At 41.5% G+C, this 23,846-nt stretch overlaps 1 protein-coding gene across 2 annotated transcripts; it reads left to right on the top strand.

Moving 5' to 3' along the window:
* Positions 1-4,552: 4,552 nt before the first annotated feature.
* On the top strand, positions 4,553-23,734 carry srl (sarcalumenin). Of its 2 annotated transcripts, XM_080776082.1 has the most exons (7): positions 4,553-4,633; positions 15,406-15,516; positions 16,273-16,368; positions 17,746-17,781; positions 18,759-18,875; positions 19,754-19,987; positions 20,158-23,734. In XM_080776082.1, exons 1-7 carry the CDS (start codon positions 4,573-4,575, stop codon positions 20,970-20,972), a joined length of 1,470 nt encoding a protein of 489 aa, XP_080632208.1. In that variant the 5' UTR covers positions 4,553-4,572; the 3' UTR covers positions 20,973-23,734. The 2 variants fall into 2 exon arrangements, with proteins under 2 accessions (XP_080632208.1, XP_080632209.1); XM_080776083.1 differs by lacking the exon at positions 17,746-17,781.
* The last annotated feature ends 112 nt before the right edge of the window (positions 23,735-23,846 follow it).

Genomic DNA, 23,846 nt, shown 5'->3' on the forward strand with positions numbered 1-23,846 from the left:
GTGTTTGATTACAGGGGCTCTGTTCTCTCGTTAGTAATCAGAAAATAACTTTTCAGTTTGGGATACCAAAGTGTCTTGAGACAACTTTCTGTGATTAGGCACTATAATAAAATTGAATTGAATTGGATTCATCCCTTCAGGAGATTGAATTTATGCATGTCACAGGATATCAATTTAAATTGGAACAAAAAACGCTCCCAATTGGATGAAATTTGGTATCCCAACCTGAAAATGTATTTTCTGCTTACTAAAGTGCTAGAGAGATGGAGACACCCTTGTTGCTGCAATGATTACAATTGGAATACCATACACTCGTACAGAGCTTTAACCTTTACACAAAAACGTAATATTAGTGATATTCTTTTATCACAAGAACATATCTCTTGAAGTTCCAAACCTAGAGAGCTTGAGCCGTGTCCCCTGGTGCTAATGATAACGTGATCAGGACAATTCATCTGTTCTTCTCTACCTCAGGCTGGGTGTCACTCGCAAGTGGTCCAGTTGCTGCACAAGTGTCTCTTTGTGATTGGTGTATCGGAGGTGAAAGCCCCACCACCCACACGCCCTGACTGGCTCAGCGCTAAATTGGGATTGCCAGCCATTTGTGTGACAGTGTTGGAATCTACACCAGAGAGAGACAGTAGGTGGCATCTCGTTTTGCCTCTTGTTCACACACTTGGAGAGTGTCACTTAAAATGTCCTTCTGGAGAACAGGATTGATACATAGTATTTATATATATTGAAATTGTATTTCCTTTAGAGGATAGCCCCTTGAGATGTATCATCTCGTTTTAGAGGGGGTCCTCGGGCACAACACAATGAATACAGTACATAGACAAAAACAATACATTAAACGTCGACACAGAACAATACACTTCTTCACATTACACAACATCAACAAAACATAGATGCTCTCCAAAACACTCAAACACTACATCAAGACCAGAAGCAACTGCACTGAAAAACCTAACAAAATACTAATCGTGATAATAATGAAAATAATAAAAAATAAAGATAAAGCTAAAAAGAATAATCAAGCATTAAAGTACACACCTCTCTCCAAAAATCAAAAACGGGTACAAATGGGTTTCAGGTCTACCAGCAAAGAAGCCTTGAAAATATTAAATTATGTAATTGATCTCAAAGAAACAGACTAGTTGTTCCAATCTGATGAAGCTTTAAAATGAAAAGCAGGTCTCCAAATTTCACTAGATGTTGTGGGTACAAAGTTGTTGTCGCCCTTAACCCATTAAGACCTGAGGCAGATTCTACAAATGCCTTCTAAATCAGTCTCAAACCTTTTTCTGCCAAAAAAACCCAAAAGTAAATGTATTTGCCAGCGGACCTCCATCTGAAAATGTTTTATGCCAGGGATCCCCAAAGCATTTTCCAAACGCTTTCTAGATTTATAAACATTTATCACCAATACTAGCTCGCTTGCAGATCTCCTTTTTTCCCAAAAAACGTATGTTGCTATAATACTGCATCTAAAATCTAAAATGACACCGATGCTTCCCCAGTGTGAATGGGTGTGGCACTCTAAAACACACATCACCGCCGAATAAATACATGCATAGCAAAAACAAATGGTTTGGGGATCACTCAGAGTTGGTTAAAAATAACACTACATGGCAACACATAATATATGCACTGCACATACATACACATACAGTACATAGATGTATACACACACAGTATATTTAAACACGGATGGAAGGATTTAGCCAGCTATATTACACACAATTTACAATGTGATTAGGCGTTGAAAGAACAGTTCTTAAAAGAAAGTGTAAAAAGTAGAACAGTTTGCCCCCCCGACCCTAGTCTCCTAGTCTACAGTAGGTGTCGAAGTGTCCCTGAGAAAAACAATTCAGCCCTAGCCTAACTGATCCCCCCCCCCATGCTATCATCATAACCATAACCTAGTCATCAGCTAGGTGAAACTGGGATTAAAGGTACCAAAAAATGAAAGAAAGTCTGTATAGTGTTCACTGTGAGGGTACATGGGCTTTGGATCGGACCATTTCTACCGGTAACTGAAATTCATTGAAGCATACATGCTTCCTTTCCTTCAAACCAGTTTCCACCACTTTGCTAGCATGGTGAAAAAGGACTCCTTTACTTTCTCAGAATGAACCACCAAAACCCTGTTTTATCAAGGGTTCAAGGTTGTACTTTATTGTTACATCTTGTGTACAGGTACACTTTAACACTTATTTTCGTTTGGCTTCCTTACAGACAATGCAGCAGCATAGATAGCATAACATTCAAACAAAAAAGCACAGCAAACAAAGGGATAGAATAAACCAAAAAGTGCAAGAACACTTGCATGTACATGTGCATGTACATGTGCATGTGTTATGTCATCTTAAGTTGTTGATTTACTAGCGGTACAACCCGTTGTGATGGGACAACCGAATATTATTTTTTAAAGAAAAGGCTTGAAACTCCTTGAAGATTTTTTAACACCTACAATGCCAGGCATTGGTGGAAAGTACCATTTTGAGGTAGGCTTTTTTGTACTTTACTTGAGTATGTCACGTTTACTAGTTACTTTGTAGATTTGGATTATTTTTTACAAAACGTACATTAACCACTTCAGCTATTTTCAAATGATTTTTAAACATTTTAAAAACATGAAATGGGACATCCTGCATAAGGAGTACTTTAAGTACATTTTGATGCCAATACTTTTGTACTTTACTCAAGTACATTTGGAATAGTATTCATGCCTCTATATTGCAGACAGTATTTGTACTTTTTGGTACTTTTACTTAAATAAAAAAAATGTGAATTATTCTTCCACCACTGATGCCAGGACTGAAATAGGGACTTGAAAGTGGTTAAGGCATGATCCTGGTGAAAATGTGTGTACACACAAGGATGATGCATTGTTTGCATGAGGGCTCTGAGGAATTTGGAATGGACATGAATAAGGAACCGCAGCCATGTTTGCGGATTCATTTACAGTGGAGACATTGATTCCAGAGATTTGTGAGAATATGATCACCAGATTGTGACTGCTTAACTGTCATAAAGCAGTAAATCTTAATTTATGCTCCATCTCACGAGTTTTCTCGCCAAAAAGAACCGATCTGTGAGATGGGTTATTTTTGGCAGACAGCACTGTATAAATTAGGCTTAATCTGACTAGCGTTTGGAGTTCTAGTTTGACTCGGAGGTACTTCTGTGCCATACATGGTTACACCCAATCATCCTTCTTTCTCATGCACAGATCTGGCACCCAGGGTTCATAATGCGTTTTGATATCCCCCTGACGGGAAATAGCTGATCTACAGTCTCGCAACGTGTAGGACTTAAGTAAGAAAATCTCCCCCCCCCCCTGTTACCCATTCATTTATAATTTCCCAGCCAAATGTTTTTAGCTATGTTTTCTTGCTAAATTGAGCATTCGACAGCTCCTTCAAGTGTCACCATAATGGTTCATTTTCTTGAACGATTTGTGGTCTCACTCTCTATGTCCGAGGCAGATTTATGGCCTAGAGTCTAGGCCATAAATCTGCCTCGGACATTTGATGATAATTCATGGTTGGGACGAGCTGACCAGGACTGCAGTTTATGATTCCATCTTTTAATTTGTTAATGGATGCGATTCTGGAAAGTGAATTGTCGCATCGATTTTTGATTATGCCGTGGTCATAAAATGTTACATTATTTCGTCAGCATTGATTTTTCTTTTCAACCCGTTTACTCTAATGAGATGTTATTACATGGATGTAGGGCCTCATATACCCTGTTAGATATGCAGTTCAGCCAAAACAATAAAATCTTCCAAAGAATTGCAAAACAATCTATGGTAAAGTTTATTTTATTCTCAAAAACTGCAGATGTACAAACAAACGCTGTCTGCGAAGAATAACAACGTTTTTTTTTTTTTTTTTAAAGGTAGCACATCCAAAAATTAAACAAACGGCGGACAAAGTACTCACATTTCAATTTCTTTATTGGAACACACCAAAAAGGAACGCTTACGCCTTTCGGCTATGCAGCCTTCATCAGAGCATTCACATCAAGTCAATTTATACAAAATATTTTTTGTATAAAAGAGTGGGTCTTTTTACTATAGAGTTGGAGGGATGGGGAGACCCCTGTTACTGAACAAACTATAGTGATGATTGCCATGGGGAATATAGAGCTTTTAACAAAAATAAATAATGTTTTGTGTTAACGAATAAATATAATTGAAGGCACCTTTAAGTGGTTCCAAATATATTTACGGTCAGCCTGTGTATTATTATTATTGCCATAGTGATGTGCAATGACTTCAGACCGATTTTTAGAGCCTGGGTCCCTTGCCTCGATGCAGAGCCCTAAGCTGCAACCTGTTCAAAAAGGAGTCAGCTGTTTGCATACGTAAGGACCTTTTGGTATGCTGTGACTCTGTGACGCCTGGCACACACACACACACACACACACACACACACACACACCTCTCACCCCCCACCCGCTGGCCTTCTCCATGCCGCACCCCCTTTTCCCGTGATGCCCTTTGACCTTCCTGCCGTGGTATATATAGTCAGTGTGACTATCACAGCTCTCCTGGCAACCATCATGAAGGGTTTAGTCTCAATATGCTGCTTTGTCTCCGTGCTGCTCTCGCAGGCCACAGCAGGTAAGCTCAAACATTTTAACAAACTATACGAGTCCATTTCTAGCTGCTTTCCCACTGCGTGGTGTTCACGAGGGTCAAATGGCACGTGGGCTTCGGCATTCTGCACTGCCATTTGCTTTTATTGTGCTGCTTCGATACTGCTAATGTACAGTCAGTGGTGTACTGCTTCGACCAAGTACTGTGGTCACACTTTGTTGCTTTGTTTGTGAGATACTGTAGTCGAAATGGCGATTTGGATAATGTGATTCAGATTGTTGCCACGGTCAATCCTGGTCAGCCTTGATCAGCCTTGATCAACATCACTGTCAGATCTGCCCGGGCCAATTCCTCCGTCCGTCGGCCGTTGAATGAGTTGGATATCAGGGGAGCTGGCCGGAACACATGTGAGATTAGTGTGAGGGAACATATACCGCCACACTGGCAGAAGATAGCGTCACCCAAGTCGACCAGAGAGTTATTTAAACTTTGCCTGTTAACAGGCAACTTTTAAATAACTGCAGTACGTGCACTGCATGCGTGGGAAGCAATCCTCCTGACGTGTGTTTTATACAGAAATGGACAACGAACATGATGGCACTGCAATGTCTTAACAACGATGTCACTGCATGAGGCTGTAGAATAATAGACGAGCCTGGGGTCTCCTGGGGATGCAGTGTGCCAGCTGTCTTAAAGCGTGGAACCAACTGATGGAAGGGCTTAACGTAAAAGATAGCAACCATACAGATCATCATAGATTGCTTTTTTTCTGTGCTTCACATTCTCAAAATCATAATACTAAGTTATTCCATGCTAAATGATGGGATTTGTGCAAATGATACTCTACTTTCTATCTGGGCATATTATCAATAGACCGTTAACGGTGATGATCACGGCTGAACGGTTTCTGGCTACATGTCACCGATGGGGCTACTGTAAGTGATGTGGTGACCTGCTGCTTAGTGCTTACATCCAGATGACCTCATACAGAATCGGTTGGATTTCTGATGGGTCCATCGGTGTTACCCTTGTCTGTCACCCTTGTCCGTCCTTGAGGGGGCATTCAGTCCCAGAAACGAGGGCCAGGCCTTCATTTCCCAGCCAGGTGTCTAAGATTGGAAGGCCTCCTGAAACCCTACACCGTCCACTAGTAGGTCCACCCTCCTCCCTCCCTTCCCCTGAACTGCCCCTCCTCCTCCCCTCCTCCTCACCCCTCCCTCCATGCCACAGTCACTACCCTTTAGACAAGCTGGGCAGCTGCTGTCACCCAGCACTGTCACAATCACAATTTATTCCCAGCAGCTGACCTTATAGGGACATGCATTCTCTTGGCAGGAGGGGCGGACTGGAGTTTGGGCCAGGGTGAAGCTCAGCCTAGGCTTTCATAGACTCATCCATTCAGACTCCTCCATTTGCTTGTCCACAAGTGCTAAGTATGCTATGTTGATAGCATTTTGTTTAGACAGATGCTAGGTTCGATGTTTACCTGCTATCCTAGATACAGTACTTTGTGGAACTTACCGGTTCTCTTTGCACTCTTTTTCTTGTCTATTTTCGCCTGTTGTTTGTTGACTAGGGTTCATGTCATTTACTTCACTCCTGCACTAAGTTGCTCTTGCTAAACACAGAGCACTAAAACTATGAAGATACAGGTATAGTTAAAGGCAGAGTCCACACCACAACTATAACAAAGACAATTGTGAATAGGTATTGTTTTAATTATAGTGTATGGAGTAATTGCCTATATTGTAGTCCTCCAGACTCATGTGTTTTGATGTTTCTGTTTCAAGTCCATTTCAGTCCTTGCACAACTTACACATTGGCGCCAACAAGCTATTCTGTTGTGAGCAGCAGCTGTGTTCTGGGTTTGATATTTTGGAGATAGAGGCAGCTATGTGGAGATTGAGAGAAGATGCAGTATCCCTCTAATTAAATGTGAAGTCAAGTTTCTATCATGTTATCATTCACATTGTGAATGATCATGTCTGCTCCAGGATCTGAGTAGTTTGATTTTGGAGTGTGTGTTCTACAAGATAAAACATTGAAGTGAAGTAGAGCAACTGTTTGGTAATGTTGGTGTTGTAAAGTCAGTGTGCCTGTGATTCTAGCAAGTTAAAAGCATGTCGGACAGAGTGCAAATACACAGGCAAAATAAGCACGCTGTTAATTTACAATAGTTTGCTGATTTGGATGATTAATACGTACGATACTATGATCTACCATTTGACTTGAGAATGAGATGCACATCAGTATATTATGCAATGTAATTTGACTAAAATAGACATACTGAGGTAATATATACAGTAGCTGGTATAATTATGCTATGCCTTTTAAGAAGCTAATATGTTAAAGCCTTTACTACAGTACATGGCTCCAAAAAAACCCCATAAAAATCAGTTCTTGAAAGTTTTGCAATGTCTTGTCACATGAGTACAGTACGTGCCTTATAAGAGAGAGGTCTGGGGATGCAAAAATATTCCTGGAAAATGGTAATTGACTGGAATGCTGTGTTGACTCAGTGGCCTGTCACGTCTGTTGTTACACACTGTTGACACACTTTCCTGGGGTCAAAGACCAAGGTGCTAGACCCTATAGGTCAGGCTCCTTGCACCTCCTAGTACCTCCTAGTCTTAGGGCAGTATGACGTCACTCTCTTAACAATAACTGATTTCTAAATGAAAATAAATTGTCATTGTGTCTTTTGGGTTTTGTTTTTAAAGCAGTTATTTTCAGTGAGTGACACAGTTGTTCCACAAATGATAACCTTAGTTTGTGTTTTAGTCCAGTCTGTTTACATTTGGAGTTGCAATGCTATCGCCATCATTGATACAGCAGAATGTCTTTGGCACTGGCGGCAGAAAGCATCCATTGGCTCTCCGCTGACGGCATGTCTGGGACATCCCTCGGGTGATAGTAGTAGAGGGGACCCTCCAGTCATGGCCAACCCGCTCACTCCCCAGTCCCCACCCTTCCACGGGACACGTGGTCCAGCCTCAAGGTCACTTGATGTCTTCTGGCTCAGGGACAGGAGAGCAGGGATGAGATCAACACCCCTCGGTCCTCTTCCCATTTTCCTGTGTGTCCTCGAATTGATCCCGGGACTTACCACCAGGATATGGCCTGCTCCATATAGGCTGGTGGCCTATGGCATTGGTCTGGAAGGCCCTTTAAGCCACTAAGATTGGCCCTGAAAAGCAACCCGGCTCACGTGCTTTGAATATGTTTTGCTGTTGACACGTTGTACCCGGCCCGCAGTAGTTTACTGTTTACACCCATATTTTGGGTGCAAAGGAATTTTCCAAACTTCCGACGTTAGTAGTTTAATTCAGTAATCTTTTTTGTCTGTGAATTTTGCAGAGGGCTGCTCGGATGCAGACTTAATACATGGGACCAAAGCGTTCTGTATGTCAATAGAATTCCTTCCTCTAGAGTCTAGACTACTAACATGGGAATCAATATGGGCATCAATTTGTTGTATTCTTTAAAGTGTGAAGCAGCACTGTATTCGCGACCCCTATAGGTGGATGGTAGCATAGTACACCAGAGCAGTTCTAGTACGGTGGAAGTGATGGGCCTTTGCATGTCACACTCACTGCACGAGGCCCGTCGGACGGACGGGGATGTCTCCAGACTGACTAACACTCACACCCTTAAAATAGGAAATAGCCATTTTCCTCCCCCACCCCCAGCCCTCCTCTTTCCGTCTTCTGACCCATTGTAGGGCTATTTGTGGTACCAGTTCTGCCAGCACCTGTTGCCACCACTGCCCCCAACTCACCAGGCACTGCTCTGTCAGTTCTCAGGCCTGTGAGTGACTGACCACTATAGGGTTGGAGGAAAGTAGTTTGGCGTGTGAGTGTGTGTTAAACCTATGCATTTCTTTGTTATTCGATTTGTCAGCACAAAAGTTAGTTGGCTATTGACCAGGTGCTCTATGAAGACGTATCCTGCAGAGATGGTCTATTAGGATTGAATGACTCTTGTTGAGGTACTCATGTTTAAATATGTCATCTGTCGGAGATTGTATAGCTCGTGAAAACCCTCAGGATAAATCTTCTTGAGTGGAAAATCCTGTTGAGTAGAAGCTCCAGTCTGTACAGCCCTCATCATGTTCAATTAAATTAAATTAAATTGATCTCCACTGCTGCAAGCAGACACTGTGCACATAGTGTACCCCCCCCCCCCCCACACACACACACACACACACACACACACACACACACACACACACACACACACACACACACACACAGTATCCAGAGTAGACGCTAAATATGAAAGTTCAACATTCTCTTTTAGTTTTAAAGTTCAAAACTATCAAAATTTGCTGTGTCCTATGATATGAATAGTGAGTGATTGATTGACTTATTAATAGATTTTTGCTACTAATTGATCTAAAGTCTTATTGTGCATAATTCAGAATCACTGAGTTCCCTCCACATGCGACCATCAGCTCATTGAGCTAATACTGATATAATTGAGGCGTGACTTACTCAGTCACTGAAGCCAAATCACCGACATTCCTACAGGATATGCTGGTGCCATCGGAATGTTTTCCCCAAACTGAGGACAGTTGCTTGGCAACCGGCTCAACCAGGACACATGGGTCTCAGTGACAGATGTCGGGTTCATATGTATCTGCTCCCCCGGCGCCTGCGGGGTTAAGTTAGAGTGCTCCGGGACTGATGCAAGGTTCGCTGTCCGCTAGCAAGACATACTCTCTCATCTTTGTGCAGCCCAGTCCTGGGCAGGCGTTAACAAGTTCACAGCAGTTAAGGCCCTCTCAAGAGGCTTGGGTCAGAATACATGACTGCTCTCAATGACGCCTCAAGTTACAGCAGTTTCCCTAAACTCTCTATGCTGCCTAACGCTGACAGGTATAATGCTTTGAGAAGATGTGATCCGTACCTCGGATGTACTATTCTATATGCTGTCAGCTGACCCTCCATTTTCAATCCCTACTAGGTCATCCTGCTCTTGCAGATCCAGTGAATGCTGGGTTGTAATGTAGGATAGACCATAGCTGGTGATAGCCATACTTTTATGCTTATCCATTGCAGCCTTGCACCAAACAGTTTTCTGCAATTAGTGGCCTTTTATAGAAGTGTTTGTAGTGTAGTAAAAGTATGTTCAAAATCTCTAATCAAATCTACTGCCTGTGCAGTCCACATAGGTCTATATGCTACAGTTTATAATCCTAAAACCCGACAGCTAGCGAAGATCTACAAGCTCACAATTTATCGCATAGTGATGCATCTTGAGCTTGTATATCTGCCGCTACTTTTTTAAATGATTCCTTCCCTCCTTTTTAAAAATTATTTTATAAAGACATCCCAATATATGGGGGAAGCCAGATTGAAAGCATTATTCTATGACTTTAAAATCATTCGTTTTTATCACAACCATGAATTTGAAGCTGTCATTAGCTTTTATTTCACACATGCCTGTGTGGTTCTGTAATGTGTGTTCATGTGCGGAGATTATCTTGTTCCAAACTTGTTCTTCTTCCAAACCCAAACGGCTGGGAATCCTCGGGTGGGAGGTAACTTCAGGTTTGCCTACGAAAAGAGAATTCTATTTCCTATTTCCTCAAGTTCCACTTGAACTCACTTTGACCTGCCGCTAACTTGAGAATGGTGAGAAGCTAGTGTAAGATGTCTGCAAGGTCTTGGTACATGTCAAGTACAGTTGGTACTTCAGAATGACACGTCAGGATTTAGGGTGGCTGTGTAGCTACAGTAAGTGGGTAGAGAGGGCTGTCTGGTAATCAGAACAGAAGGCCACAGATACAACCCTCGGACCGTCCCGATCCAAAGTCAAAGTCCTACCCCACTCCTTGAGCAAGATACTTTTGCCCAACACTCCCGCCTACAACACTCCTACAACACTCCCCATTGCCTGGACTTCCATGTAAAACTCACACACTTACGTGAACAAATACAATTTATTTTGTATGCATCTTTAATGATATCATATTCACTGGGCTTAAATATGTTAAAAATTCCACTTTACACTTTGCAATACCTCAAAGTTCGCACAACAAAAATGGAAGATGGGATGGATGATGGTCAATAAAATGGTCTGCATGTACAATATGTAAGTGCTTTACATTGTGGGTTACATTCACCCAATACAAGTCATTGTAGTAGAATCTGGAAGGATGATGATAGTTGACCTCCACTCCGGCCTCAATAGGCCTCAAGGACAGATTGATGTCCTCTTATACATCCTTGGACCATAATCCTTAAACCACTTTCACAGATTTATCAAATTCTGGAATAGTGATACTTTCAAGATTGTTCTCTTTTTGCTATTCATTATACAATAGATTATAGGCTTTACGTGGTTAATCTTCCCTCATACTCTCTCCACAATAATCTTGCCTCCTGTAGTATCGGTCTTTGGAACCTCTATTATAGATTTGTTATCAAATCGTCTCTGAGGCGCTGACTGTACCCCTTTTATCTAGACTGTTAACCTTTTTAGCCATGCTGGGAGCACGATTACCCATGGCTATTTTTAGCAGGTTGAGGGTATAGCAGCGCTGCTCCTTAACAAGCAGCGCGTCACAGACGCCGCTTTGCTGATAGGAGCATCTGTCGCGTGCTCAATGAAAGCCTGAAGTACAGTATATACTATTATGCCAGCATTAGGAAAACAGTATCTCCTTTGGTATGTTTCCTTTACAGTGGTAACCTGGTGTAATGTGAGCGAAGAGATTCATTAATGGATCATTGTCACTGCAGTGCCAGCTTGACGTTTGGGCGACTACTCGTAATTTGATCCATCATTAAGACAATCACATTAGACACTTGATAAGAAATGCTGCAAGTGAGAAAATTAACATTGCCTCAGACCCACACTCCCACAGCTAATTTAACCACTAAACCATAGCGTCGCCATTCTGGGCATGGCAAAATAGCCGAACATTGGACAAAATAGAAGATCAGCTATTTTCAACTAAGAGATTTGGTGCAGCACAGGTTAAAAAGGGAGGGGGCGAGTAGAGCCCTGAGGAGCCTCTGTCAACAAAGTAGTTCTATGTAAGATCTAGTGGTTAAGCAGCCATAAAGTATCTCCACTTAGGAGACATTTAGCATCGTCCTTGAAACAAAGAATGTGTCTGGGAGGACTAGGGTGCTGAATGGAGTTAAATGGAGTGGTTTCTGTCCAGCCAAGCATGTTTGGTTGGGTAAACGTCGGTAAGCAGCTAGGAATTATATCTGAGACAACATAATGCCATAAATCGTGCAAATCACCATCAGAGCATACCCTTTGACCCTCAATAGAGTGCATATTTTATTTCAGTGTTATGTTTCTACAAAAGGAATGATAGTGACATGATATGATGACATAAGATTGTGGCTAATTGTGTGTAAATGTGATATATTGGTTAAAGAGCATGTAAGTACAGTAGCAGCTGTTTCAAGGTACCGGTATATGGTTTTATGCATTATGGACGGTTCGATGCTTCTTATTGTTTCCAGCTCAGAAGCCACTCTCACACAAGCAAACTAAAGTAATGTGAGAAAATTCCAGGAGCTTTAAATTTCAACCTACTGGGATAGAAAAGTTGGCAATGTAGCAGTAATGTGCAATGGTGTTGGAACATTCTGATACTGTAGAGCAAACCAGATGTTTCAGTCACATTGGCATGAAAACAGTTTGATCCCAGAAACTGACTTGCAATGAATCCTTTAGTAGCTCACTGAAAGAAAAATAAATACCATGACCTGAAGCTGTAAATGTGATCTAGGGCTTTCTTAGTGGTTACTGGTTATATCACTTTTTTTGATTGAAGCAAGTATATATTTTACTTTAGTTTTTATATCAGCAAATCTACCTTTTTCTTCTTTTGTCTATATCTTCGGACAGATGCAGTGTAGAACTGTAGACAGAAACAGGAAAAGCAAACGGAGAACATATCGGTGACATTCAGCCAATTATAGTCCAGCCGGCTGGATACCTTCATTATAATGGAATGTTTTTTTTTTTTTCATCGATTTAAATTGGTTAGTTCGGTTAACTGCAACTATATTCATACACAGACGGTGGAGGCTCCCATGCAACTGCTCATCGTGAGCAGTTTCAGTGTGTTGCTCAAGGACACTTTGTTATTAAGCCAAGAGGAGCAGAGGATTGAACTGAACCACTTGTCTGCCTCCCCAAACGACTTCATCTATAAAACCGATGCTCTAAATCAGTGGTTCTCGAAGCCCCCTGGCGGGCCCGTATGAATTATGTTTTTAATTTCCATTCAAATGTAATCCATAACATTGTTGGCATCCCTATGTTTTGGGCGTATCATTATACTCTAATCAAAACTTTGGAGGTCCTTGGCCTGGGAAGGCTCTGTGGCTTTGTGATTTGTGATGATGGTTATTGGAGACACAAGAGGCATGGCATGGCCTGGGCTCAGCGGGACTTCTGCCAGTTACCAGCTGAGATCAGGATGTTGTGGAAATATGTTCTATTTACTCTGGTCTTGTGTGAGAGGGCTGACTTAAGCAAATCAATATAATGATCTTCCTTATATTTGAGATAATCATTAACTCTCTGCCAATGTAGACACAATAAAGACATATCACAATATTTCAAATGCATCAATATTATAGTCATAGAATATCTACTGTATTTCAAAGTTTGCATGTACAAATAAGTCCCCCCACCACCCCCTATCGTTTGCAATTGCTATTTCTATTATAAGCACTAATCCTTATGAATAAAACATAGTATGCTCAGATCAACCGAGTGCTTTTTGAGAATAGACAACACCGAAATTAGCCAGTAACCACATGCTCCTTGTGAGTCGCAAGCATCCGAGTTTGAATTATTAGACTCTGCCCATGCCCTCAGTGTCCTGTCTGTCTACACTCGCCTCTCTGAATGGGAAATGACCCCAAATTAAAATAAAAAATGAATCAGTCAATACCGAATGTGGGAGTTGCATATCGTGTGTGTGTGTGTGTGTGTGTGTGTGTGTGTGTGTGTGTGTGTGTGTGTGTGTGTGTGTGTGTGTGTGTGTGTGTGTGTGTGTGTGTGTGTGTGTGTGTGTGTGTGTGTGTGTGTGTGTGTGTGTGTGTGTGTGAAATGCAATGGGTGGGTGGTCGGACTTGTTCCATAGGCTGATAAGTCCCTGACAAGGATTTTAAATGTAGAAGAAAGGCAGATGATTACATGTCACTGTCTCCAGTACAGTGGGCAATGGGGAGTGCTGGTCTAGCTCTGGCCCTGTCAATGTTCTCCTCCTCATCTGTTATGAAACCGGGGGGAGTCCCTCTAGTCACTATATCTCTGTGTTCTGTTGTTGTAAAGCCATGGCGACGTCAAACAAATGTCTTTGTCTCGCTATTTATAGTCATGCAATTTCTAAATTGAGAGTGGCTTGTATTAGCAGCTGTGATCTAAGCAATATGATACATTCAAATATGGAGATGTCACACAGCACTAGTCTAGTGTAAATACATTCTCTCTCTCTCTCTCTCTCTCTCTCTCTCTCTCTGTTATAGGCTAAGTTTGGATGAGATTATTCCTACTGATGTCACATTGATTTGTAGGCTGTGTTCTCTGGACAGAATTCAAATTAATGGGAGCACAGCTATATTTACCTGCAAACTCTGTCCATTCACAGTTTACGCTTGTTCTGACAGACAGACAGACAGACTACGGTAGTTACAGATACACAATACACTGTCGTTGTTTTATTTCTTTATAATATACTGTTTTGATTCTATTGGTTCTTGGTTTACCAAATGACCTATGACCCCAGATGACTGAGGCACTACACTGTGTCTATGCATTTGATGTATGTGTTTACATTGCTTATTAATAGTATCACTCTGGATAAAGAGCGTCTGCTAAATGCCTAAATTGTAAATTGTAGTCATACAATATCACACATTCTGCATAAAAATAAAAACATCTTTTTGCATAAGATGACAAAGTGGAAAGACATTTCAGGACTGCAGAACATCATCATTATCTTCAGGTTCAACAACCTTGTCTGGTCATAGTTTTCATTGTGCTATACACAGACAGACATTCCCAGCAGTAGGAGCATAGGAGCAGTTTTCATCGTGCTATACACAGACAGACATTCCCAGCAGTAGGAGCATAGCCTATATTGATTGATCGATCAATCAATGCAGTTCAAGAAGTAATAACAACATAATGAGCCTCGTAGAGCACAGCTTTATGGAACATTTACAACATGCCTCTATCTATCAGTCTAAATCAAGAGCACATTTTCTCTCCTTGCCTGAATAGTACTATAAACCTGTCACGAAACAGCCATTAAACAGCATTATGTTTGTTACCCTGGCATCTGGGTCCACTTGACTCTCACTGCTGAGCTGTAAAGATGCCTCTAAAGGGAGAGGACAGAGGTCTTAATGGCTCTTTTGTTTATGTATGCCTAACTCAGTGATTCTCAAGCATCTTCATGTGAAAGACCCTAAGAAAGTGCATTTGAAAGGATTTTGTGCCAGGAATGGGCAGATGCAATGCGTTGTGAGCTTGTAGATCGGCGGTTTTCAAATAGCCAAAGTATGAAATAAGGTTAAGGTGGTTGGACTGTTTTTGATGCTATATTAACCTATTTGGTTGTGGACCCTCTGGAACCCCCATAAGGACCTCACGCCCACGGGGGTCCTCCACTTTGAGAAAAACTGTCCTAAGTTGCAATTTGACAAAAAAGGATTAAGGCACCTATACAAACACTACAATTGTACGTATTGGTCTGGACTGGTAGTGGCATCATTGTGAAGCTTATTGTTTTTGTTTTGCTTTTTCTACAGAGGAGACTGCGGTGGAAGATGTGGTCACCGGCCTCCCCCTCAGAGACAGGTCTCACATTGACGAGACATTGCGGCTCGCCACTGAGGAGAATAAGGGACGAGACTATACCGGTAAGAAGTCCATATGGCTGATTTAGGCTTGGTTGCATGCCGTGTCACTTGCACCTGTACAATAGGCGATCTACAAACACACACAATGCGTCACGAATCACGATGCAATGTGTTTATGAGTTTGTAGATCTTCTGTTTTTGATGCTGGGCACATAATAAATAATTAATCCGGATGTAGGGTGTGTGGTGGCAGAGGCCGTTCGTGGCCCGTGGGCCTGAACAAGAGGGATGTTGTTCTGATGGGAAGACTAGAACATGTGCTCTATGGCATCAGCTCATCCATTACATTTTTACATTCAGCAGGCAGGCAGCAATACTTATTCCAGGTCACAGATGAAAAGGGCTGATTTCGTATGTTTTTTTTGTATCACTCCAAGTGTACAAATGGAAGCAAATGGACCTTATGACTCTTATGAGTCATAAGGTCCCCAAAGTCACTTTAAATTGTTTTAAGTAAAAGCAATTTTATTAGAAAAACTAGTTAAAGGTTAAAAGGTTAAACTAGAAAACAAAATCAAAAGTGGACAAATAGTAATTCAATTTCAAATCATCATTTGAGCTCTGGCACTACTGTCTGGGTCAGGTAAAGTCCTATTGGGTGTAAGAAGCAGCTTGGCCTCTAGGGGCTGCTGGAGGACCTTTTACATGAATAGATTTAGTTTTGTTTGTAGCAAGAACAGACTCTTACAACATATCTTAGTCTCACCCAGTTTTTTTATTCTCTGCTTTTTTGTTTTCTTTCTTGTCCCCCTGCAGGAGCTCTGGACAAGTTAAGTAAGATCTACCGCTCGGCCATCAAGCCCATGGAACAGGCCTACAAGTACAATGAGCTGAGACAACATGAGATCTCAGGTATGATGGAGGCTGTGGCTGTGTGTGTGCACCTTGTGCGTCACCTTATTCTAGTGTGACTTCAATATTTTAATTGATTTGGAGACTGATCTGTTGACTTGTTCATACACACACATCGTCATTCTCATACAGTAAAAGGCAGTTTAGTCTTAGGCTTCATTACAGTATATTACTTTTATCCTGGAGAGGAATGGCTACTTCTTGGGTTCAAAAATTGATATTTAAGCAACATTGTAATATGATAATAGACTACCTAAACGTAATGTTTAAAGGGGGTGTAAGTGATATAAATCATTGCTAGCTAGTGTGTGTTCAGTAGCAGGTGTCTTGAAATTGAAGCTCTCTCTCTCCTGATTGGTTAAACGTTGTATCTCGACTTGAAAATATATTTTCTGTTCACTGGAGAGATGGGGAGACCTTTGTTACTGAACAAACTTTTTAGCAATGTTAAACAATCGTAATAGATTAAATATATATACTGTATATTTATATAAAAAAGTGTTTTTACAAAAACACATCACTTACACCACCTTTAATCCTAAAACATTCTCTCTCTGAAAATGCCCTGTATTAAATCTGGAAGTATTTGAAAGCAATGGCATTCTTGGCACTGGTGGTTGAAGGTAGGCTACTATATTTTTCTACTATATTCATCCCTCTTTTTCTCCTCTGCATATTCTTTTATTTTTCTTGTTCTTTAGTTTTTTCCCCACCTACTCTTTCCACTCTCCTTTCTATCTGTACAATTAACTGCCAAAGGACAAACAACACAACTCATCTTGTGGCTTGGCTAGCTTGGTGTGCATGCTAACACATCCAACACCAACTCTATATAGGAGCTTTAACATGTACTGAGGTGGGGAGTTTAACCACGTTATCTCCAGAGTCCCTATTTTGGGCATATTTTTTTTATAGGCGAGAGATTATTATTTTTTATCATATTTTATTTTCCCGAAAATGATCACAAATAGTGAAAATAGCAGCTCTACAAGCTCACAACGCATTGTGAGCATGTAGAGTGTGTAGAGTCTATTTTTGCTATTTGTCATACAGTACAAGGCTTAATTAGCCTAAAATCATGGCAGGAGAATTGGAAAAGGCCAAACAAATCACACAAGCCATTGTAGAAGTAGCCTACATATCATGTCAAACATGACATAAGATGCCACCCAACCCATTCCTTCCATGAATCTTCTTTTTTTTACATTAATCCCCTCCCCCCGGAAGCTTCTAGGAACCCCTCATTACTCCCCAGCTCCCCCCCGGTAGCTTCTAGAAACCCCTCATGCTCACTGAGTTCTCTTCCCTCTTTCTTAAACCTCCTATTCCTTTCATCTCTCTCTTGACTTTACACCTATTTATCCACTCATCTAACAGCCTACCCCGGACGAACCCTGGGGGCCTCCAACACAGGTGGGTATAATGGGGGGGCTTCTCTGTGCATGGCACTGCCTGAGGTGCTCTGCCCCCATCCCTCCCCCCCTTCATCTATCTATCCCTTTATGATCCCAGTCACATTGATTGTTATAATGGACCGGTTTGATTCTTTTTGGCAATCAAACTATGACTGGAATCATGCCACCATTCCATCTGTGCTGTCTATTATCATTTACACTGTTAACCCTTTGGCAAATTCTTTCAATATTTTATTTCAAGATTGTTTTGTTGTGTTGCAGATTTGAGAAAAATACTAATGAGGGGTGGTCTTAACTATTGAAAAGTGTAAATACGCAAACTCAAACAATCTAAACAATCTACTGGGAACTAAACCGGCATAGTGTGTATATAAATTAATATCGAGGCAGTATGAAATCGTGATTTAAGGGGACATACGGGTACCGTAGAGTTAAAAGACCACAACCACCACCCTCTGCCTTGGCCAGGCATTGTGTTCTTGTGGCTACACTATAGATTGATAATGTATAATTGGATGAATAACACAAACTGAGCCCTGCCACTCCAACACCATGTCCACTCGCACACAACTCAGCTTGCTATGGAAGCTTTGTCCATTTATACGACTGTCTTTTATTTTTATCAATGTATTGATCGATGTTTGTTTAAGACCTGGCTGCAGCATTTGGTTGAAGTTGCCTTATGCTACTGTTTGTAAAATCCTAGCATGAGTACAGTGCATGAGCAGCAGTGTATTATTATACTATTATCATATATATATATTATATTATTATACGTCTAAGAATCAAAATAAAAATGTTCTTTGTGAGACCCACATAAAATATGAAAGCTGTATTTTCTTTTCCCCCTCACATAATTTTATATACTTTAGCTTACTCCCATTCTTTTCCAATTTGCTGAGCTTAACTTGCACGGTGAGTCATTTTTTTGCTATCCTGTTTTATGACAATTGCTGTCCTGTTCTTTCTTTACAGATGGAGAGATTACATCCAAGCCCATGGTGTTGTTCCTGGGACCCTGGAGTGTAGGCAAGTCCTCCATGATCAACTATCTCCTTGGCTTGAAAGAAGGCCCCTACCAGCTTTACACAGGTAGGTTACCCATTTGCTATCTTCACAACTTTGTGTCTTCTCTCTTTCGCCTCTCCTCTTTTTGTTAAAGCACTACTAGACAAGCCATCAATACTTACATGTCGAACAAAATGTCACTACAGTCACATAAAAATTACTTTAAGTTTAAATGTTATCAACACTGAAGACTGCTCTGAAAACAAAATTCCAACACTGCAGAACATAGGCATATGCAGGCTTCCCAGACTGCAGGCTGGGAAGCTAGGTTTGTAGGTAAGTAGGTATAGCTAGGTAGGTAGGTAGGCAGGTAGGTAGGTAGATCAGAACAAGAGAGAAAGAATAATAATTCATAATTAATAAGGGCTTGACTCTCATAATGCTATATTAGTGGAGTTAGAGTTTATTTAGCTACCACACATGGCAACATCTACTTTTCCTGGAGTCCACAACATTAAAAAGCAAAACATTTAATACATAATACTATTAAATTAGCAAGGTTATATGCAAAATTGTCTAAAGCGGAATCTCCACAATCTAGCCCATTCCCTTCTCCCACCCACAACCCAATAAATCCAATTAGGTTCAAAAGCACAAATGTAAGTGCAATATAAAACATACATAAAACAAACTAATGAAATGAAAGTATCTTAATATCTGAAACATAAACCAAGAATACACAAGATAAATTATCTTAGAATGCATTTTATATTGTGTGGGTTGAGCGACCCATTTGTCATGGGCTTTAAGTCCCCCTAGTAGTTTGGGTTTAAGTTCCCTATATAAGATTCTTGAAATGCCTTTTGTCCATTTTAAACATATTAAATACCTTTTAATGGCTTATGTAAAACCCTTTGAGTTACCTTTGTGTATGAAATCTTCTTTAATCCCCTTGTCCTCAGGTGCTGAACCCACCACCTCTGAGTTTACTGTGATCATGCACGGGGAGAAGGTCCGCTCTGTGGAGGGTATCGTCATGGCAGCAGACAGCTCCCGCTCTTTCTCACCTCTAGAGAAGTTTGGCCAGAACTTTCTGGAAAAGCTGATCGGAATTGAGATGCCCCACAAGCTTCTGGAACGCGTCACCTTTGTAGACACACCAGGAATTATTGAGAACCGCAAGCAGCAAGAGAGAGGTGAGGCTCGCTGGACAAAATTCATCATCTTGTTAAAAAATGGTGCATCCTTTCTCACATATAATCTAATGTGGTTTTATTCATTCATTTATTTAATTTAATCTTTTTGAGGCCATACGATCTCATTGGCGATAATTATGATTATATAAACGTTCTCTTTTTCTACCCAGGCTACCCCTTCAACGATGTTTGCCAGTGGTTCATCGACCGCGCTGACCTGATCTTCGTAACCTTTGACCCCACCAAGCTGGACGTGGGGCTGGAACTGGAGATGCTCTTCAGGCAGCTGAAGGGCCGCGAGTCCCAGATCCGCATCATCCTCAACAAGGCTGACAACCTGGCCACTCAGGACTTGATGAGGGTGTATGGAGCCCTGTTCTGGAGCTTAGCCCCCCTCATCAACGTGACCGAGCCCCCCCGAGTCTACGTCAGCTCCTTCTGGCCGTACGACTATGCCCCCGACACCAGCCGCGAGCTCTTCAAGCGTGAAGAGATCTCCCTCCTGGAGGATCTCAACCAGGTGATTGAGAACCGCCTGGAGAACAAGATCGCCTTCATCCGCCAGCACGGCATCCGCGTGCGCATCCACGCTCTCCTGGTCGACCGCTACGTCCAGACCTTCAAAGACAAGATGAGCTACTTCAGTGACCCCGACCTGGTCTTCAAAGAGATCGTGGATGACCCCGACAAATTCTACATCTTCAAGTCCATCCTGGCCAAGACCAATGTCAGCAAGTTTGACCTGCCCAACGCCCACGCGTACCGTGACTTCTTTGGCATCAATGCGATCTCCACCTTCAAATCCCTGACGGCTCAGTGCTCCTACATGGGAGGTTGTCTCCTGGATAAGATCGAGAAGGCGATCACACACGAGCTGCCTGCCCTCCTCAGCAGCGTCAATTCTGGCAAGCAGCCCGGCCTGTCCAACTGTGAGGCCACCGGCTGTGGTGAGAAACCAGTAAAGAACCGCTATCGGAAAAACTGAGGGGGAAAATAAGAAGATAATGGGAAGTGGGGAGCAGTAGGGAGGAAGATGGAGAGAAAGAACGGAGTGAAAGAAAACAGGACTGGTGTTGTGCCAACCCTGCTTTTATTAGAAAGCCTGTATTGTCAAGAAGTGAGGAGAGTAATGTGTGTGTTTGTTTTCTCAGGAGAATATGTGGTAGGGTATATATGAAGGAGATGGAGGGACGAATGATGAGGCAGCTGAAGAATGAATGTGCGGAAGAGATGAGAATATTATTGACAAGCTTAGTGGAAACATGTGCCCATTTCTCTCTCTCTCTCTGCGCGATTTCAATGGACTGTCTGAGATTCTTGAGGCTACAGAAAACACCCATGGGACAGAAGTAAATAAATGGAGGAAAAAGCATCTAATTTAATTTAAAGACTGAAAGCAGTCGATACCAGCTCCCTTGTATGTGAATAAAATGGGAAATTGGAAACAAGAATTGCCCATTTGTTTTGTAAGATCATGAAAAATTACATTGCAGCAGGTCAATTCCATGTGCTTAAGAAGTATTTTCTTTTTTGGAGTAGCCTTTTTTCGGGTGCTATGAAAGCCATTCAATCTAGTTGATATAAGCCAAAGCATTTATTTCTGTCTAGATCTAAACTTTGCATGTTAGGTGTCACATTTTATTTAACAGATGGTGCATGTATTTATCTTCTAATATATACACAATCATTTTCCTATCCTAAGGTGTCTGACAAGCAAAAGTGGTTCCATGGTTCTCCTTTTTGTTTTATATACATATCGCTCATGGTTGTTGACAGCCTGGAAATGAGCTTTGTTATGTAGGTGGAGGTCAGGGCTCAAGGGTCATGTCTTCGAAAGTGTACATTCTGATTCACTTAACTATTCTTACTGTTGTCTAAGTTTATGTTTGCCTTCCTTTGACAGCAAAGTCAGCGTTGTAATGTGTATTATTTCCTTCTTAAGATAAGCTTCACAGCGATTTAGCTGAATGACCATTGGCACACGAGTAAAGGACAACACGTCCATGATGTAGCAGTAATAAAAATGTGTTTGAGTTATAGCTGTCTTTTTCAATTTCTTAATTATTGATCGATATAAATGAGCACCTATCTATCTATCTATCTATCTATCTATCTATCTATCTATCTATCTATCTATCTATCTATCTATCTATCTATCTACCTACCTACCTACCTACCTACCTATCTATCTATAACAAAAAATAAAGCTACTGTAAAATGTGCATACTATCGTTAAAAGATGTTGTCAAATTTGATTAATGGATCAAATAGATAAGAGTAATTCCGTGGGAGAATAAGGAGTAGACTGGCGTGGTGTGTAGAAGAGCACTGTTTCTCAACGTCTGGCCCGGGGCCCACTAGGGGTCCACTGCTAGGGATTCAAATGGACCCATACATACCGTTGAAACCACAATCTATACTGTAACGGCGTTACTGTGTTACTCTGAGAGTGTACAGACCCGTAAGGTTCCATTTGTGGTCCCTGGTGGTCACCAAACCCGACATTGAGAACCAGTGACCCCTGAACCCTGACCTCTGTGTAAGAAAGTCCTACAAGGAGATATCTGACCTAGATCAGGACCCTGCGGCTGGGCTAGATCCGTGCCATGTAGCTCATCAAAGTCAGAAAAAGGTAGACTCCTCCTCCGGCATGTGTATAGTATTGGATTGAGCTCCAATAGAGTGGCACGGCACGCTGCCACGCCTTTTCCGGGACTTGTCAGAATCATCACTTCCACTTCAGTGGCATCACTTCCTCCTCAGTAGCATCACCAGTAGCATCACTTCCTCCTTAGTCTCGCGTAGCCAGACAACTATTCCACAATCTCTGAATGCTATGTATGTAGTATGATGAGGGAAGCATTTGAAAGTTTCGAGAGGCAACAGTCTGGCCACGTGAGACTACTTCCTCCCCAGTGAGTAGACGCGTTCGTTGAACGCACGCACAATTCTGACAAGTCCCAGAAAAGACTGTGATTGACCAGTAGTCACTTTGAGTGGCAGCGTGGCCTCTGCCATATTGGAGCTCAATATGGCGGCCTCCATAAGATACGTCGCTCCAATGAACTGCAGCGGCGAAGGAGGTGTCTAGGTTTTTATATCTATGCTTTTGTAGGCCTATCCCAATGAATATTCCAGCAGTATGGGCTGGGCACATTGTCTGGACAGCACCCTAATAAACCATACAGGTAGGCATTAACCATACAGTACAACCTCCATAGAGTTCCTGGATTTGGAATGATGTACTTGCCTTACTAATCCTACAGTATGATATGAGTAACCGATGCCATACAATGAAATCAGAGGACACTATGGAAGCAATGCACTGGATCTACAATACAAAGTCCTATGGGTGAAATAAGTGGAACTCAATTACTCCTACCTGTGTTTGTATGCTAAGGAAATTGGTCCAGGCATATGTTTACACTGCAGTTACATAGCATGTCCACTAGAGAGTGCTGTATAAAAGGTTATACATACAATTATCACTATTTGCAGCATCAATTTACATACATAATAGGCTACCTATTACAGTGGTAGCCCAGGGCAATTTAACTGAGATTGTGTGGCTGTGCTTTTGTTATTATATTTAATTATCAAGCAATTTAATTTGCCTGTGAATTACGTTGGGAATGTGTGTATATCTCACCAGTCGCTGTTAATTAATTTTGGTGTACATTTTAAACTTAAATTTTGCCATTTTTTGGAAGCTTGATCATCAAGAATAAAGATTTTTGATTGACTGGGCACGGTGATACTTGTTTTTATTTTTGTTCAAGCAGAAGCCTCCAGAAGGCAAAGACATTCTACATTTTCGATGCAGTGGAAATGTTGTTTGTTCTATTTTCAGTTAGGATGC

The sequence above is a fragment of the Protomyctophum bolini genome, assembly GCF_963924005.1.
Source record: "Protomyctophum bolini genome assembly, chromosome: 11".
Lineage (NCBI taxonomy): Eukaryota > Metazoa > Chordata > Actinopteri > Myctophiformes > Myctophidae > Protomyctophum > Protomyctophum bolini.

What these genes read in the sequence shown, in the direction of transcription:
- srl (XM_080776082.1), top strand. Translation starts at nt 4,573, where the DNA reads ATGAAGGGTTTAGTCTCAATATGCTGCTTTGTCTCCGTGCTGCTCTCG. An exon ending in GAGACAACATGAGATCTCAG is followed by an intron (nt 16,369 to 17,745) that starts GTATGATGGAGG and finishes CTCATCTAACAG; the next exon opens with CCTACCCCGGACGAACCCTG. An exon ending in CCTGGGGGCCTCCAACACAG is followed by an intron (nt 17,782 to 18,758) that starts GTGGGTATAATG and finishes CTTTCTTTACAG; the next exon opens with ATGGAGAGATTACATCCAAG.